This window comes from Mastigoproctus giganteus, chromosome 2, assembly GCF_048544385.1.
Source record: "Mastigoproctus giganteus isolate SK-2022 chromosome 2, ASM4854438v1, whole genome shotgun sequence".
NCBI classification, from domain to species: Eukaryota; Metazoa; Arthropoda; class Arachnida; order Uropygi; family Thelyphonidae; genus Mastigoproctus; species Mastigoproctus giganteus.
In genome coordinates this window covers 29,656,354-29,676,188 of record NC_143576.1, presented here as the reverse complement: position 1 = coordinate 29,676,188, position 19,835 = coordinate 29,656,354, and the positions used below count along the sequence as shown (strand labels likewise).

The window sequence follows — 19,835 nt, the reverse complement described above, 5'->3', positions numbered from 1 at the left end:
CACCAGGACGCTTCCTTTTCACACCTTTTAATTAAGTATTTTACTCATTTTTAGGGAATAAAGCACAATTACAAAACGAGGAGGCACGCTTGATACGCATAAACAAAGCTTCGCGCATGTAGCAACTGAATAAACAACACCATAAAGGCAGAGATACACTATTAACACCTCACATTTCTAGGGGTTACTACCATAAAACAATAAAAATCCAGTTGCGTTTCTGCTAGTGAAATCTGTTATAAACTGGTAGTAAACTCGATCTAATTGCATTTGCGATTATACCGATAGCTGGAATTGTGTTGCTTTTTACGTTATTATGGTGAAATGTGTTTCCCCTTCACTGATATAAAAAACATAAAAGCAGCAAAGTTGAATTTTGTTCATCTTTCGCTCTCATTCTCCGCCGTCGCACCATATATCGATAACATATGAAAAACGACCTTGAAGATAGTGGGCGGCAGCGTTGCCAAACGAAAAAAATCAAGAACCGCGTAACTCCGAGTTCGCGTAAGTCGGGGTATTACTGTACATACAAAAGCTTTCAGTTAGTTTGTTAACCTTCATCAGTCAAACTGACAGTTAAGAGTGTGGAACATGAGGGCATGTACTGCCAGTCATGTTTATGAACTGCGTGATGTGATGGTTAATTTTGGATGTTGAAGCCTGTGGCTGTGACCACGTGAATATTGCCAACGTTTGTCATTCATCAAAATGGTTGCTTCAATGATAGGGTGGACACGACATCCACTGCTCCTGACTGAGGTATTAGAGCATGTGATGTTCAATAACTCCAACCAGGCACGTTGGTGGTGGTGGTGGTGGTGGTGGTGGTGGGACCTATCTACAATCACAACATCGCAGTGTGGGTCAATGTTGTGGTAGGTTGACCAGAAGTGTTCGGCAATGGCCGAGTGTTCTATGTCCGCTAAGCGGATGGCTCCTTCATGTTCCAAAAGATGTTTTCCTGAACCGTCTCCCAGTTTCCCCAATGTAGCAGCTAGTGCAGTCACAGCAAGAGATGCAGTAGACTATACCACTTTGTAGTACAGTGGGAACCGGTGTTTTCACTTTAGAGATGAGGGATCATAACTTACTGCCTGGGAGTTGTACGCATTTTATCCCATGTGATTTTAGGACCCTGGAAACCTGTTGTGATAGGTTTGGGTAGTACGGAATAAAGGTGCTTGCGGTTGAGTCATTACCTTGGATGTTCAAGTCCCACCTGTCAAGGGTACTGGGGATAGCCACAGCTCACAAAATCTGCCTTGACTTTACCTAGGCACACGCTTGAAGACAACTGTCTATCATAAACCAATGTGTGCTGGCCAATTTACCAACTTCCAGTCAGTCAGCACATGCGTCCAGCCGTCTTCTTGCCACTGCACAAACCTTGTTAACCCATGCCTGGACCCACTCTAGTTCTGTAGATGAAAGGCACACTGAGATTGCTAAAGTTAAGGCGGATCTTGTGAGGTGTGGCTATCCCATCAGTACCCTTGACAGGTGTGACCTAGATCACACCTGTCATCCAGGATCTGGTGTTTCTTGTTTAGTGGAAACCTGGGGTGACCTTTGTTCATACTGTGGTAATCAGTGTGCATGCTGGTTCTGGGGGTCTGGATGGGGTTGTATGTGGGCCGCTCTTCCGGATGTCAGGATTATTTTCTTTTCCTGGTTTTTCATTTCATCTTCTATTTTATTATTGAAAAGGTGTAAATATTGTGAGTAGAATTTGCCTCCGTTTTCTGATGATTTCTGAGGCTCCAAACATTTTTATGAAAAAGCCTTCTTTAAATTTCGTTCTGTTGTATTGGTGTTGTCTGTAGAAAAGATTCTAGTGTTGTTGAAATCCTATGGGCCACCACATTGGAATGAATGTAGGGCTGTGTCGGGCTTTTGGACTCTTCCATATTGTGCATCTTTTTTACATTCTGTGATTCTACAGTTTAATCTTCTATATGATTCTTCCTATGCATGTACCCTCACACCAACAGTCTATTTTATAGATAGAACCTCTAGGGTTGTAGAGATTATTGGGTTGTTGTTTTAAGATCTGCTTGATGGAAGCCAAATTCACACAGATTTCTGGCCTCAGCATGGAAAATGACCTCTCTCTCTCTCTCTCTCTCTCTCTCTCTCTCTCTCTCTCTCTCTCTCTCTCTCTCTCTCCATTCATGGCAGAAATATTTATGGCAAAATTAGAAGAATTCCTAGAAAACCAATCTAAAAAACCTAAATTCTGGAGCAGGTATGTCAATGATATAATAGTTACTGGAGCCACAGTACAGAAAACGTACAAAAAATCTTTTAAGCTCTCAACAGCCATCACCAAAAAATCAAATTCAAAATGGAGATAGAAAACAGCAGTAGCCTTTGTTTACTAGACATTCTGTTCACAAGAAAACCCCAGGGCTACTTATGGAAGTTTATCGAAAACCTACTGACACTGGGATAATCCTACAAATCCTGCCATCCTTTCTCAACAAAAATCGGTGTTCTCAAGTCCCTCTTCCTAAGAACCCACAGAATTTGTAAAGAAAATCCCAAAAGGAACTACAAACAATAAGCACATTTGCCATGGTCGAGTTCCTTCACATTACTAACAAAGCCATAGAAGACATCTCCAAGACTGCCACGCAACCCCAACACAGGAGGGGATAAAATAGCAAAAGAAACTAGGAAATTTGGTATCACCACCTTTTTTTCAAGAGTTCAGCCTTCAAGCAAATCTTAAAATAACAGCACTACAACCCTAGAGGTTCTATCTATCAAATAGACTATAGGTGTGGGGATACTTACATAGGAGAATGATATAAGATTAAACTGCAGAATCAAAGAACATAAAGATGAACAATATAAGAGTCCAAAAGTCCGACACAGCTCTACATGCATATCAATATGGTGACACAAGGGATTTCAACAACATTAGAATCCTTTCTACAGGCAACCAATACAATAGAAGGAAATTTAAAGAAGCCTTCTTCATAAAAATGTTTGGACCCTCAGCAATCAACAGAAAACAGGGAGGCAAATTCAACTCGCAATATTTACACCTTTTCGATAAGAAAATAGAAGAGGTAATGAAAAACCAGGAAAAGAAAATAATCGTGACATCCAGAAGAGCGCCCCACATCATCATCAGCCATTTTCAATCCACTGCAGGATGAAGGCCTCTCCAGCAACTTTCCAGTTCCTTCTGTTTTGAGCACTGGCCATCCATTTACTACCCACAAACTCATGAATTTCATCTATCCATCTCCGCCTTTGTCTTCCAGGTTTTCTTCTAGCTCCTCTTGGGTACCATTCTGTTATTTTCTTAGTCCATCTGTCATCATGTCTTCGAGCTATGTGTCCTGCCCAAGACCATTTTAGTTCTTTAGTTTTGATAAGAATGTCCTTAACTTGAGTTTGCTGCCTAATCCATGTGTTTCTCTTCTTATCTAACAGTCTGATTCCCAATATAATTCATTCCATTCTTCGCTGTATAGTTCTCAGCTTCTCTTCCATTCTTTTGGTGAGTGCCCAAGTTTCACTTCCATAAGTCATGGTGGGGAGTATACATTGGTTAATTATTTTACGTTTCAGACAAACTGGGATATTGTTCTTCAGTATGTGACTATATTTCCTGAATGCTATCCATCCAAAATTTATTCTTCTCTTGACTTCCAGCCATTTATCATTATTACAGCTAATAACTTGTCCCAGATAAGTATGAGACTCCACCTTTTCAATTATTGCTCCTTCAATCATTATTTCCTTTTCTGTGGCATACTTGTTCATCATTACTTTTGTTTTAGCCATATTCATCTTTAGTCCAAAATCCTTACTAACTGTGCATAACTGATTAAGATTTTCCTCTAATTTTTTGGGATCGTGGCTTATGACCACAGTGTCATCTGCAAATCGTAAATGGTTTAGGTACTCTCCATTGATTCCTTTTTGCGACCAGTCTAATCTTCTGAAAGCTTCCTCAAGGGCAGCAGTAAACAACTTCGGAGATATTGTCTCCCCTTGTCGAACTCCTTTCTCAATTTTAAATTTCCTACTGTCTTTGTCTACTCTAATAAAGAAGGTAGCATTCTCATATATTTTCTTCAAAATCATAACATGTGGGTTATCTATGCCTTGTCTTTCCAGTGCCCGAAACATTGCCTTACGCTGTATGGAGTCAAATGCCTTTTCATAATCCACAAATGCCAGGCATAATGGTGTTTTATATTCATTTGCTTTCTCCATTAGCTGTGATATTACGTGAAGGTGATCCATAGTTGAGAATCCTGTCCTAAAGCCAGCTTGCTCTTTCGGTTGATTCTCATCAAGTATTCTTTCTAATCTGTTAGTAATGACCCTTGTGAACAACTTGTAGATGTGGGATAACAAGCTAATTGGTCTATAATTTCCAATTTCTGATTTATCTCCTTTCTTATGCAGCAAAACTATGATTGCATTATTCCACTGCTTAAGCGTCGCCGCCTCCGTAGCCAGGTGGGAAGGAGCAGCAGTGCATAGCACACACTTCTTGATTAGACCGGGGTTCGAGCTCGTCACCACCAAATACGGAGGATGAGGAAAGGTCAGAGAATGACCACCGCATTTCCCGGAGCAATATGGCCTTAGTTGCTAATGCTCCTAAAAACCAACTAACTAACTAACTAAGCTTAAGCGTCATAACAAGTGTTTCTTGGCTAATTTTTTCTTCTTTGGATTTCTTTTTCCCTATAGGTTCCTTGGGCTTTATCACTTTCAGAAAGTTGTAATATTCCTCGTCGATATCTTGGTCCTGAGCAGTCTGCAAGAGCTCAAACTTGTTCTTAAGTTCCAGTACTTACTGCTTTTTCTCCTCTTCTGTTATCTCAAAGACCTTTGTATTATTTACTCGGGTCAGTTTTTTTCCTTTTCTTTCCTACATCTATATCAAGTGTACATCTTACCATTCTGTGATCACTTCCAACATTTACCTTATTCAGGACGGTAACATCATTCACAATATATCTTCTGTTAGTGAGGACGAAGTCAATTTCATTAGTTGTTAATCCATTTGGACTCTTCCATGTCCACTTTCTGTTCACCCTTTTCTTGAAAAAAAGTGTTCATTACTGACAATCCTTGAGATTCTGCAAATTCCACAAGTCTTTCACCTCTTTCATTTCTTTCACCAATTCCAAAATTTCCCGTAGTTCCCCTTTCTGCACTGTTTTGTCTTTTTCCAACCTTAGCATCAAAGTCCCCCATAATAATAGTGTAGTGGGTTTTCTGCTCATCTAGAAGACTCAATTTCGGCATACATTTATTTAACCTCTTCATCATCATGGCTCGATGCTGGTGCATAAATCATTATAACCTTTAGTTTGTGCCTCTTAGAAATCCTGAGTATTAGTCTTGACACCCTTGGTGATGTACTTTTGAATTCCAAAATATTGTTTTTTAAATCTTTATGGACCAGAAACCCAATTCCACCTTCACTCCTTTCACTGTTTCCATTGGTTACAGCAGATTTCCACTTGATAAACTTATAAGGGATTCATTTCTTCTTCTTGTTTCAGCCAAACCGATATTCCAATTCACATTTTCTAATTCCTTTTCCAGCTCTAATATCCTGTCTTCACCGATGAATGATCTTACGTTGTAACAGGCCAAGTTCAGTTTCCGTGCATGGCAGCCTGGTCGTATCCAGAGATTCTTAGCACCCTCTGCTTCCACTGTAATCCTCTCGCTGCCGTACGAGGGAGAGTGAAAGCTGCTGGGGACTGAGGGGCATTTATTTTGTCGTGCTGTCATATGCTGGAGGGTTTGGTCTTTTCCTCTTCACGCTGACCAGGCGTCTTGAAGAGAACCACTCTACACGTTCGTTGCCACCTAAGTGACGTAACAGGGCTTACCATCGAGAAGGTGTGCACGGGTGGATTTTAAGGGAGGCAGGCCAACCGGACTTCTCCTAAATCTTCTGTAATAGAAAGATACTGGATCCATCAGTGTTTTAGACTGAGTGTCTGATAACACACAGGATACCTGTTTCCCTCTAAGCCCCAGTGCCCCACATACAATCCCATCCAGATCCCCAGAACCAGCCTGCACACTGTCCAGAGTATAAACAAAGGTCTCCCCAGGTTTCCACCACACAAGAGCCACTGGGTCCAGGATAGAAAACTTCACTATTCTGTTGACTAATAAACTTAATCCCTCACCTATAAATTAACTTCTGGCAGCATCGGCAAGTAGGAGTCTGTTAGCAAGTAGGAATTTTAATCTTTTATGTATTTGGATTTACTTAAATTAATATCTGTTTTCTATTGTAATGGTAATTGAAACCTAATACTTTAAACTTAAAATTCACAACTCATTAATAACTTTTGCAATTGGAATAATTGTTTTGTAATATTGTAATATAGTCAAATTTATAACTCTTTCTGTTGTTCTGTCCCCCAACAGTATGGTCTGATGATGGGAATCGGCAAGATGCCTGAAATGTCACCTTAATATATAGTGGTTTAGGTGATTGCTTAATAAACTATATTATTAATTTGTATATGATATATGAGTAGTATTAAAGGAGTATGATATATGGTATATGAGTAGTATTAAATATAGTAATAACCTTAATTGAATTATTTTATCACAAACTACACCTGATATTTAGTGTATCAATGTATTTATGGTGATCCTATACTTGCAGGATTAACAATGCTGATTCCATATTTATTGACAACACGATCTCAGTGGAGTAACTGTAAATTGAGAGTATTTTCTCTTGCAAACAAAAAAGAAGAGCTGGATCTTGAGCAGCGCAAGTAAGTGTTATAGCGTAGTGCTTTCTATCACTTTTCAAATTTAGAACAGTATGTTATGCTATTTTCTTTAGAAATGTTTTATGCATTATTACCCTGTCCTCTGTGGTAGCCTAGTTGGCATGATACATCACGATCTTCAACTCATCTGGATAGGTCTAAGTTCAATTCCTGTTGATGGCCAGAAAAATTTCTGAAGAACTCTCCATTCAAGGCTGTAGTTGTCCAATCTCAAGCAGAAAGTGTAGGGTTTCTCCCCATGAGTTCTTCTGGATTTTTCAGTCTGCAGCAACGTACAAATCTGCCACAAACATAAACTTCTACATATATAATATACTTACTGTTGTCAGTGCATGCTTTGAGGCTATTAATTACCAATATTTTTGATATATAACAAAGTGGAAACTTGATATAACATGGATGTTGGGAGGACAGCTTTATTGCTTGGAGTGTTATAGCCAAAAATGAAATTTACCCAACTTTTCTTTTAATTTGTATATACAATGAGCAAAAGATGGCCTATTAAGCAAGCATTTTTATTTAAACAAATTTCATTTCATATGTGGTTTCTTCCCCCCCCCCCTCCCACACACAAAGGTCTTGAGTACAACTGTTTGCTGAAAGTTGAGCACTTTTTTTTTTGATCGATACTAGTTTCTAGCAATCTTGTGTCCTCATTCTTGGATAACTTTTCTAGTATCGAGTATTAATGGTGGCAAATTATACAAGAAAGCAAGCTTATATAGCATCAACTGGAAAAAAAAAAAAAAAAAACAACACTTTCCATACCACCTGTCAACTCCTATAATCTTTAGTTTCTATTTAAGTTTTTCAAACTACCCACTTCTGTAACATCACATGGAAGTTTGTTCCAACAATCATCTACTTAGCTGATAGCAAATTTCCACACACCTCTCCTCATGTGTGTTGTCTGAGCAAAATGAAGGATACCATCAGCATTTAGTGTACTCAATCCATTCAGAGCCTTCAACACTTCAGTCAGATCTCACAGGTGTCTAGTTTCCAGTTGTGTAATTTGCAACTGTGCTATTCTTTGTAAGAGTGCCTTTATGTTCCTCTTGCTAAGCTCATTGCTTCTCTGCACCTTCTCAACATCCTTCCTAAAATGAGGCGTCCAGACCTGTATAGAGTACTCAAGATGTGGCCTAATCACCACCTTATCCCAGCTAGCAAAATTCCTGTGTCAATGACAAAACCTAATGCAGTCTTGTGACAGTCTGCCTGCACTGCTCAGAGGACTTCCTATGTGACTGCACAATTATCCCCAGGTCTTTTTCATTCTCCACTTCCCTGAGTGTGGTACCACACAGTCAGTACATTAATATAGGATTACTGCTCCCCATATGAAGTACCTTGCCTTTGTCAATTGGACTTGGTGCATCATGGCCTTATTTGCCCATGCACCATTAAAAACCAAACCAAACTAAAGCAATTTTTAATAGATCTTGTTGCAGCAGTGTATCTTTATTACTGTCATTAATTACTCCTACCAACCTTTGTATCACCTGCAGATCTAGACATTAAATTAGATATGCCTTCATCAGTTTCATTAATAAATGTAGAAAACAACAATAGGCACAACACTGAACCTTAGGGAACTCCACTAATAAAATTAGTCCAAAAAATATCAAAAGGTTTTCTGAAATCTAAGTATAAGTTGGCAAAATTATTTTTGTGTCAAACTAATCCGGATAAATTTGGCCTGCCAAGTCTGTCATGTATACAGACTATACAAGTCTGTCATGATATTTATCTAGGACATTTGACTCATAACCGACAAGTTGCTGTTAGTTAATTGTTTTCTGTATGTCCTTTGAGATCCACCATTGTTATTGTTAACCGTTTGAGTTAATACAATTTTAGTGTGCTGTTAATGGTGTACTTTTTGCTTCTCTCACTTTAAATGTTGGCATTTGGACAGTCACAGAGAGCAGATGTGTCTTTACTTGTTCTATAGATGGGTGAATTAAAGTGTAAAATGTTAGCAGTTTGGTTAAAGAATTTAGTAGACTAATTTTTGCTTCTGCTTAATTTCTTTAATTTATTAATATTGTACTGTAAGGCAAAATTTTCACTGTTATAAATGATTTCAGAACTAGGGGCTATAAGTTTAAATTATGGGAGTGTCAGTAAGTTTTCTTTTATCCAGCGAGTTATTGGTTACTGAAATAAGCTGTTTCCATGGTTGAGGTTCAGAAAATTCAAAGGTCAGCTGATTACGTACCTATGTGAAAAGGGAATCAAATAGTTTATTTTTGGCCAGTGCAGCAAAAGCCTTGGGCTTCCTTGCACCATATGGCTAATACTAATAATGATATAAACTACAGTAGAACCTGGATAAGAAATCCCTGCATAAGAAGTTTTCCACTGTACTAGGTTTGGTTTCTTAAGTCCCAATTTCAACTCTATATGTTGTCATGTATTATTTTCCCACTTACTACGTTTTTTTAAATATAGAAATTATATATTTTTATTATTAAAAAATATTAAATGATATAAACATTTGGTAATCGAAAAAGTTAGTGCCAAGCATCATTTTAGTTCGTAGTAAACTGCCGAAGTAGGTGAAATGTGATCTTTTTTGATATATTGTACGTGTATCTCAAATTGTGAATGCCTTTACAACGAGTTGTCCTGACATTGCACTACCTCCAATAAGCAATGCTTTGCCAGAGGAGAAAACTAATGTTATTCTCGGCGGATACCACTACCCAGAGGTTGTGGTATTCACTGAGAATCTATTGGCGCAGTGTTGTCTATTTGAGAATCCATTGTTGAAGCATTGCTTATTCAAGGTCGTTTCATATCAGTGCAACTCGTTGTGAAGGAATTCACAATATGAGATAACAGAAACGATGCCATTTCATCTACTCCCGTCGGCGATTTACTACGAACTAAAATGATACTACGCACTAACTGTTTGATTAGTGAATTTTCCATTCTGAGGCTTTCAGCGCTAAAACCTTTTTAGTATAAACATTTTGATATAGTGGAAGTGACATATTGCAATTGTTTTCATCGATATCCATAATTGGATATGTAGACCACTTTAAGCATTAAGTTCTGATGATTGTGAACAGTTCTGAATTACTTGGTTGATTGTTGCTTTGTCTTATTGTAATTGTGACCTTTTTAAGGTATATTGAAACTCCAAAGGAGCTCATTCTTCCAACTTGGTAATGAATTTAATGAACAGAATGTTAAGCAATTAGAAATTCTCAGTTTAAAAATGTTTGCCATAGGCAGAGTAAAATATTTATAAACTCTCAATTAGTACTTAAAAATCATCATTAACTTATGTATGTGTATCTTTTCATTTTTATTTGTGTAGTTAATATTTCATACCCTTAGGTCATTTTCCCACATAAGTTCTAAACCTCCAGTCCCTTCGAAAACTTCTTATCCGGGTTCTACTGTATTATTATTAGTACAAATCATCTGTATTAATATTACTAAATATCATCTAGTAATAGTGAAGTAGGTGCTGCCATATCTTAGCTGTGCTTCTAATAATCAAGTGTTACGTAAATAGATATGGATGATATTACTCCAAAAATCTAAAATTACTTTGTGCACATGGGAAGTTGAAAAATCAGCAAAATATAATTCAAAATTGTTCACTCTTTTTTTTTTGATGCCACCTTTATTTTCGCTATTTTCTAAACATAACTGGTTAGTGCATTAGCATCATATTTGTACATAATGAATTACTGAAAATGGTAAATTGGCATAATTTATCATATCTCATATTGTGAATACCTTCACAGTGAGTTGCCTGATATTGCACTACCTCGTAAGTAACGCTTCACGGAGAAGACTATTGTTACTTATTTTCAGTGGATACCATCACCCAGACGGCCATTTCAAGGCTGTTTGGCCTCTCATCGGTGGGTGAGTAGTTACGCTGATATTGCAATAAAGTGACAACCCAGTTATGAAGTATAACTTCACAATATGAGAAAAGCCAAATGGTGTACTGAAAAGATTTAGGGCTAAAGCCTCAACTTATAGAAAATTCACTAAATATAACAGGTTAGTGCATGTTTGTGAAGGTATTAACAATATGAGATGAGATAAACATGATGCTAATGCACTAACTTGTTACGTTTAGTTTCATTTGCCATAATTACTTGTGTGGAGTTACTTGTGTGTGTTACTCTTTTCTTAACACAACTGTGAAAAATTCATTTTTGAAATTAAGTCTCTTTTGACCCAGTCACTGAGCAAAATACAAATTGAAAAACCACACGCTTCAACGAACAGATGGAATTGGACACCCGCCTGTCACTAACAGGAGCCCCTGTTGCGTGAAATGTGAAGCTTGATTCCAGATGATGTTTCAATGTCACAAAGCAAGAGAGCATTACCAATTGTGGAAAGCTTACAGCAATAAAGCTAGCTTGCTATCAACAGCTGTTTATGACAAATTACACTCAACAACATGCATATAATTAGGTTTAACTTAATTCGTGAATTTTTCCTAATTGTATGATAATTAATAGAAACTTAATTCTCAGTGGAGAAAATCAAAGAAAACACTTTCTTTCATAAACAGCATTAGGGGTTTGAGCTGTGTGGAGGGAGTAGATGAAGCACAGATTGCTGAAACATTGTGTGGGGTTTAATCAACCCTGTGTACCTGACTCGGGGTTAAAATTCTGATTTGATTTTTGACATCAGTTCCACTCTAATGTTGGGCAGTAAAGGTCAGAAAAAGAAAAAAATTAATGTTTGTAACATTTATGGACATAGTATTAATTTTTACAAAACTTAAATTCCACATACTCGCGCCACAGAGCCACTTCCATTGGAAACTCACTACCTGTAGCCCATGTTTATTCAACAAAATTCATTGCCACAAGCCCACATGTGTTCTGGGAATTCACCACTATAAGCCCATGTTGTGCTATCCATCAATCTGTTCAGAAGATGAACCAGCTGTGGCCAAACACAAGGGTGATAATATGGAATCCTCCACACAAGTAATTATGGCAAGGGAAGCCATCTAAAGCTCCAGTCAGATGTTTCAGAATCCATGAAATAACTTTTATCCTCCATAATTCTCCCTTAACAAACCCATGCTGTGTCTGAATTATTGCTGCAGTCTTGTCTAGATGATCCTGCAATGCATCTTTAACCAGTGACTCCTTTATTTTACCTGGAACAGAAGTTAAACTAACTGGTCTGTAATTACTCATGTCACCCTACGATCCCCTTTGTGAATTGGGGATACAATTGCACGTCTCCAGTCTGTAGGGATTTCTCCCGAGACCAAGGATGCTCTCATAATTATGAAGGGTTTGCTCAGTTCCTTTGCCGCCTCCTTTAATATAACTGGATAGATCCCATCCACCCCAGGAGCCTTTCTTTATGTTTAACTTCAACAATTTTTCCTCCACTTTGCTCTCAGCTATAACAACACTACCTGTAGCCCATGTTTATTCAACAAAATTCATTGCCACAAGCCCACATGTGTTCTGGGAATTCACCACTATAAGCCCATGTTGTGCTTTCCATGATAGCATGTGTGAATGGGTTAAAAAAAAAAAAGCTGTCCATCAATCTGTTCAGAAGATGAACCAGCTGTGGCCAAACACAAGGGTGATAATATGGAATCCTCCACACAAGTAATTATGGCAAGGGAAGCCATCTAAGGCCCCAGTCAGATGTTTCAAAATCCATGAAATAACTTTTATCCTCCATAATTCAGCCAAAGCAGTATAATGAATTTGTATGAACAAACAAAATATATTTGTTATTAAAAAAGAATAAGTTACATATTACAAAATAATATAACTGAACTTATTAAATATAATTTTATATTTTTAATTGAAAATTTGAAACATGGCTTTTACACAATGAAGCAAAAACTTTAAAAAGTTTTCAAATGAAGCAAAACTAATTCTGCCTGGAAAAAGAGAAACTATGACAATGAAACTAGTCTCCTCCATTTTCAAATTTATAAAATTTTAATAAGTGCAACCATCAGATAATACAGTGTAAACAACTGTACTTCTTCATATAAAACTATAAATTAATTTCAACTTGTGAGAAGTGAATTTCAATAATTTCAAACACTGTCATCTAATCTACAAGCATATTTTACTAAATATGTAACTCTACATAAAGAAATGGAAATGATTTTATTATACTGAATATTTTGTTACTCTGATATTCATTATACCAACATTTTATTATACATGGTGTTTCAAAAATGGTCAATAATTTAAAGGTGAAAAGTACAAACTAAAATAAGCAAAAAAGTCCCAGTGAAAATCAGGCCGCAAATGAACTGTTTTCAAGATAATGCACATTTTCGTTAAGATCTGCCACTGACTATGGGAGCACTAGTTTAGCAAAAAGCTGTGAATCCTTTGCTAAGGGTGGTTTCTTTAAACATAAGATAATTCTTTTTTTATTTACAGCATGGCAGCACTCCTCAGTAAATTTAGGATAGACTATTCTGATGTAATGGTTATTCCTGATGTTGTTAAACTACCACAAGAATCAAGGTATTCATTAACTTAATATTGATTTATTTCAATACATGAATAATTAATTACTGCAAAGTAAAGGTTGCAGGGTTATATTTAAATAAGGCATTTGAATTATTTGATAAAGTGTATGCATTTTTGTATTCAGTTTCTGCCTTGGAGACACTCTGGTCCCTCCAGTGACAGAAGCAAAGTTTCAAGTTTTAGGTAGACTTGAATAACAATATTATCTCTAATCAGAGCATAAGCCCAAACCCTGAAAGCAAAAAGTTAGTTTCTGTCAATGGAGGAACCTTATTCAGTGTAATATTTTGCAGAAGTTTTTAGCCTAATACAGATTGCAAAGATTTTCATGAAAGACAATACTGCCAATCTGTGCTGTGATGCTTGTGTGACACAAAAAATTGTCACACAAGATACTTTTTTTTTTTTCCACTTTATACTGTCTGAGACACCTACTCTATTATGAGAGCTGCTTACAGGGGATATACGTGAAGCAAATAACTACAGAGAACATATACAAGAGTACAACTCAGCAATAGCATTCACATCAATGGGCTCAGAGATTAAATCACCGCCTGGAAATGGTCCATACTGTTTTAGAATACACTGCCAGATTTACCATTTGGTCTCACTGCTATATCCAAATGAAGCAAATAAGCCAAGATATGGACATTTATATTTTTGATTCTGCAGAAGCAACAACAAAACGGCTTGAAAAGCAATCAAACCAAGGTGTTTGGACAAGATGCTGCAACAAGTTGACCCATTTGCTGAGTCATATAAACAAATGTATTAAATAACACAGGCGAATCCAATAATGAATGTGCACTTGGCATTTATAGGAAACCCAGACTTAGATAAGAGACGATATAATGCACCTACAGGCTCAGCTGGACAGGTATTTTGAACGAACAGAGGGGTGAAGTGGAAGTGGTTTTTTTTTTTTTTTTTGGCTGATGCTGCATAAGCTTGCTTTCTTGCATCAAATGCCTCTACTAATGCTAATGCTAACATCCAAAACGGAGGTTGCTGCAATATTTGTTGGAGAAGATGGGGAACCACCTGCAAATAGAGACATCATATACATATATCCCACTGATGTAGAATTATATCACTGCTAAACAAGAATGGTGAAGACTGAAGGATCTAGATTAAACTATTTATGCCATAATCTGAAAGATGGCATATGTTACGCCGGGTACATCTAGTATTGCATATTTTATAAGTAGAAAATTAGACACAGAACAATTGCATCCATTTTTACTTGCTTGTAAGGCCTTCGAAAAGGTGAATTACTCTACAATAGTAAGATTTTGTAATGATTCTTTGCAGTTATTATTGCCAGAACTGACCCATAATGAGAGAGTCTGTATTTTTGTTAGTAATCCTGGTTCATATATGGTAAAAGTCACTTCTGCATTACAAGTTTTCTATCCAAATCTGATCCATGTTATTTGCTTAGCCCATAGATTACATAGGTTGGCAGTGGCAATTTGGAAGAATTTTGGTGAAATTAAACTTTTTTCTAGTATAAAAAAAATTTTTTGTCAAAAGCACCTTTGAAATTAGCAACCTACTCTTCCTCTCCTACCTGATCCTATTCTCATAAGAAATGGCATCATTTTATGCTAAAAAAATTGATATTATGAAAGAATTTGTTGATTCCTAAGATAATATGCATTCAGTGGCTATTCAACTACGTAGATGTATAACCAACCAAACTTGAAATATGGAGACTTTCTTTCAATAGCAATAAAGGTATATCAGTAGCAAAAGAAGTTGAATTGCAAACAACCATGCCTGGAGGTACAGGACAAGAAATAACAAGAAAATACAACGATGTTTTAGAAAAGAACTCATGATTTCACACTTTCAGGAAAATAGATGAATTTATAAATGGGAAAGGAAATGAACTTCCATTTCAAAGACTTCAAAAGTTCATATTTTTAAATACAGCCCAATCACTTCTGTAGAAAAAAAAATGTCATTCTCTGCATATAAAACGATCTTTGATGATAAACACCACAAATTTACAATGGACCACTTTGATATATTGTTGTGTATTGTAACAAATTATTCCATATGTAAGTTTGAAGGGGAAACTTTAAAAAAAAAAAGTTAAAACTTTTCATAAAGTTTTATTACTTTAAAATGTTGAATACAAAGAAATTATGGTTCTCTTGTAATAAACATGTAATAAATGTAAAAACTGTGGTACATATTTGGCAGTTTTTTAGTACATATAATCCAACGTCTACTAATAAGTTAAACTTAATACATAAGCAGTAATTTCCTAAGGTAAACAATATACCCTCACAGCAGGCTAAAATTAATAACCTGTACACTTTTTAAAGAAATGGAGAGAGAGAGAGATAGGAGCTGAGCATAAAAACTTCCATTGGAATGCCAGTGACAGCATCATCAGAAAGAACATACCACCTCATTTCTCTAGTTAACTGCACTAATTGCGAAGTATCAGTTGATGCTCTAATGTGATATTCTCGGTTGGACAGTGTGCCTTTATGCATCCTCAGAATTTCATTGTTTATCTTGGTACTGCATAAGGCAACCAGCTTACACCTCACCATACCATTAATACAGTCAACTACAGAAATGCAGTCTTTTGGAATATGCATTGGGAAGTGCCTTCTGATGTTATCACTGGTATTGCTGTTGAAATTATGATTCTCAGCTCCTATTCTCAATTTATTTGATAAATGTGTATGGGTTTGTAAAAAAATTATACAGTGGATTCCGGTTATTTGGGCCACCAGTTAATCGGGGCAACCATTTATTCGGGGCAAATCTGAAAAAACAGAACCCAATCGAGAAAATAGCCAGGGTTTACTTCGCTTAATTGGGACAACATGCCGTTTAATCGGGGCAAACATTTATTTGGAGCAAATCTGAAAAAACAGAACCCAATCGAGAAAATAGCCAGGGTTTACTTCGCTTAATTGGGACAACGTGCTGTTTAATCGGGGCAGGAGACGGCAGCACTGGAGATTACCCTACGATTGTCTCTGACCATACCACGTGGTTCATTCGGATTTCTGGAGGTCACAACCATAAAACAATAAAAACAATTAGCAGTCACCTGTTTATTGGGCTTTTCTGTTAGTACAATCTATCATAAACGGATAGTAAACTCGATCTTACTGAATTTGTGATAATACTGCAGTTGGAATTCTGTGGAATTATTTATTGAATTGGTTACAAGTTAGAATCGTCCCCTTGTACTATTTTATATGCAAGCTTATGTGCAAACCCCAGAGGGATTTGCACGTATTTACGTATCTAATTTAAACCTGACCCAATCACGATGTTAGTCTTTAAACTCACTCTTCCTTTGGTGAGAAAAACAGAATATTTTTCCCAGACAACGAAACACTTTGATCTTTTACCTCAAGATCACCCGTTCACAATATCTTTGAACTGCTCCATACCGATACCCTTTCCCACAATGCACTAAGTGTCGCATCCTCAAATAGCGGTGTAATAGAGGGATTAAACTATTGTTCAGAAGCTTTTAATTTTAACCCTTCCGCACCCGCCATACCATTGTTCACCATATTCCTTAATTGCGCTACCAGGTCTACTGCCACTAATGGAAATATTTCCGTAATGATGTTTTCATTATTCCTTAAGTGTTTTACTTCCACACACACTCTATACTTACTAAGAGAAATATATTTGTAAGATTTAAGTATTAGTTTCATGACATTTTCAGGTTTCCATTGCATTTGTACTGTGTATAACAAATTCAGCAGTATTAATGATTTATTGTTGTCGATTTTATAACCTTTATGTGAATAAATGGATAATTATTTTTTAAATTAGTACTGAAAAACTAGTATTTTTGTATCAATAGTGGGATTTGAATACCGGAAAAAAAAATGATCAGGATCCTGGAATCTCAATATTGTAAGTCCTACGCTTGAGTATATACTTTCTTTGGACAAGGTGAATCTGTATGGTGCCACTATGAACTTGTGTATTCCATTTTTGGTGTGGAATAGTGCACCCAGGGTTTACTTATGTAAACTCTACAAGGAAGGGGATGAATCAGATTGGTCCACTTAACATAGATGATTCGACTATTGATGATCCTGCTCAAGTAGCTGATAAACTGAATGAGTATTTTGCATCTACATTCACACATGAGGAGTTATTTGAGGATGGGAATGCCAGAAGTTTATCAAACTCTTACAGGGGGATAAGTGATTTTGTAATAACTGAGAGCAAAGTGGAGGAGAAACTGTTCTGTTGAAGTTAAATATAAAAAAGGCACCTGGGGCAGATGGAATCTATCCAGTTAAAACGAAGGAGGCAGCAAGGGAAGTAAGCAAACCCTTAGCCATAATCATGAGAGCATCCTTAAGAGTCAGGGGAGGTCCCCATGGACTGGAGATGTGCAAACGTATCCCCAATTCACAAAGGGGGTTCAAAGGGTGACACAAGTAACTACAGACCTGTTAGTTTAATTGTGTTCCGGGAAAAAATAATGGAGTCACTGGTTAAAGAGACGCTACAGGATCATCTAGACAAGACAGCAGTAACAGCTCAGACACAGCATGGGTTTGTTAAGGGGAAGTCTTGTCTGACCAATTTGATTGGATACTACGATGTGGTCACAAAGGAACTGGATTCAAAAAAATAATTTTGATATCATATACTTGGATTTCAGGAAAGCTTTTGATACTGTTTCATATGGAAGACTGCTGTACAAATTGGAGTGGTATGGCATTAAGGGCAAGTTACTGCAATGGATAAAGGGATGGTTGAGTGGGAGATGGCAGAGAATGGTAATAAATGGATACTCCTCTACGTGGACTAATGTTATTAGTGGAGTCCCCAGGGTTCAGTGCTGGACCCATTGTTGTTTTTATCAATGATGTCGATAAAGGTATATCAGGCTTAATGTCCAAGTTTGCAGATGATACAAAGGTTGGCAGGGTTGTTAATGACAGTAAAGACAGTATGCTACTGCAACAGGATCTAGAAAAGTTGGGCAGATGGGCTGAGAAGCGTCAACTGAAGTTTAACATTGACAAATACAAAGTACTCCATATGGGTAGCAATAACCCAAGAGAAACATACCAACTGTGTGGTACTACATTCAGGGAAGTGCGGAATGAAAAAGACCTGGGGGGGTAATTGTGCAGTCAGATATGAAGTTCTCTGAGCAGTGCAGATGGGCTGCCACAGCAGGTCATGGAGTTTTGTCAATGATATATAAGAATTTGCTAGCAGAGACAAGGATGTGATTATCCCTTTGTATAAGGCAATGGTCAAGCCACACCTTGAGTACTGCATACGGGTTTGGAGGCCTCATTTTAGGAAGGATGTAGAGTGGGTAGAAAGAGTACAGAGAAGGGCAACAAGATTGGTGAGAGGAACAAAGGGGGTGTGCTTACGAAGAAAGGCTTAAGTTCTGCAAGCTGCAGCAAATTGACACTAGCACCTGCGAGGTGATCTGATCGAGTTGTATAAGGCCTTGAATGGTTTGAGCAGGATCATTGGTGACGGGATACTTTTGCTTGTTCAGATTAAGAACCTGAGGGGGCATAGATTCAAATTGAGAAAAAACAGTTGTAGAATAGAGATGCGGAAGTTTGCCTTTAGCCAGCGGGTAGTTGATTGCTGGAACAGACTTCTATCTGTTGTTCTGGAAGTTGATAGCTGAACTAGACCAACATTTGGAGTGACCAGATGGATGAAATGGCAAGGTTTTTTTTTTTTTTCTGTGTAAGCTTGCTTTCTTGCATCATATGCCTCAACTAATGCTAATAGCTATAATAACAAGCCTAAACGTTCAATAAAAAGCATCTAAAAGTTACAGTTGTTATAGTTAGACACTGAATAATGCATTCGCATTACTTGTACAATAATTAATGGGGCGCCTCCGTAGCCAGGTGGGAAGGAGCAGCAGTGCATAGCACACGCTTCTTGATTAGACCGGGGTTCAAGCCCATCACCACCAAATACGGAGGATGCAGAAAGGTCAGGGAATGACCACTGCATATTCCCGGAGCAATATGGTCTTAGTTGCTAATGCTCCTAAAAAACCAAATAACAACAACAATAATTAATGATGAATTAAATTTATTTTTCTCAATAAAGCATGGATTTTTTTTAAATATTAAGGACTTGATTATAAGCAATTCTTTTTAATTTAATGTGTTACAGCAAACAAGAATTTGAAAGCTTGATTAGTAAGTGGAAGATAAAAGATGAAGCAGAAGAAGAAAATCCTCTTTCTGTCTCTGAAACTGAAATTTTAGCATTAAAAGACAAGGTAAAAGCTTAAAATATTCATTAATCCTGTCTTTAAAAGTCACTTTTTTTGTGGATTATTTCCATTAACAGCGCATTTAAATTGAGTACTTCACAATAAAACAAATTTTTACAAAATTTTCATATTATATTTTTATTTTATAATTCAATATTAATTTTTAGAAATTAGTGTAAGAATAAAATAGTTTTATCATGGATTATTCATGTAATCAATTTAAAGTCAGTTATACACAGA

At 36.9% G+C, this 19,835-nt stretch overlaps 1 protein-coding gene across 3 annotated transcripts in view; it reads left to right on the top strand.

The window, feature by feature from the left end:
• LOC150089241 (solute carrier family 12 member 2-like) overlaps positions 1 to 19,835 on the top strand; it is a 544,391-nt gene that overhangs the window by 501,575 nt on the left and 22,981 nt on the right. For all 3 annotated transcript variants that reach the window (XM_090388535.1, XM_090388531.1, XM_090388539.1), the window contains 3 exons: positions 6,674 to 6,788; positions 13,232 to 13,318; positions 19,493 to 19,601. In XM_090388535.1, the coding sequence (XP_090244661.1) occupies positions 6,674 to 6,788; positions 13,232 to 13,318; positions 19,493 to 19,601 (311 nt within the window). The remainder of the gene's footprint in view (positions 1 to 6,673; positions 6,789 to 13,231; positions 13,319 to 19,492; positions 19,602 to 19,835) is intronic.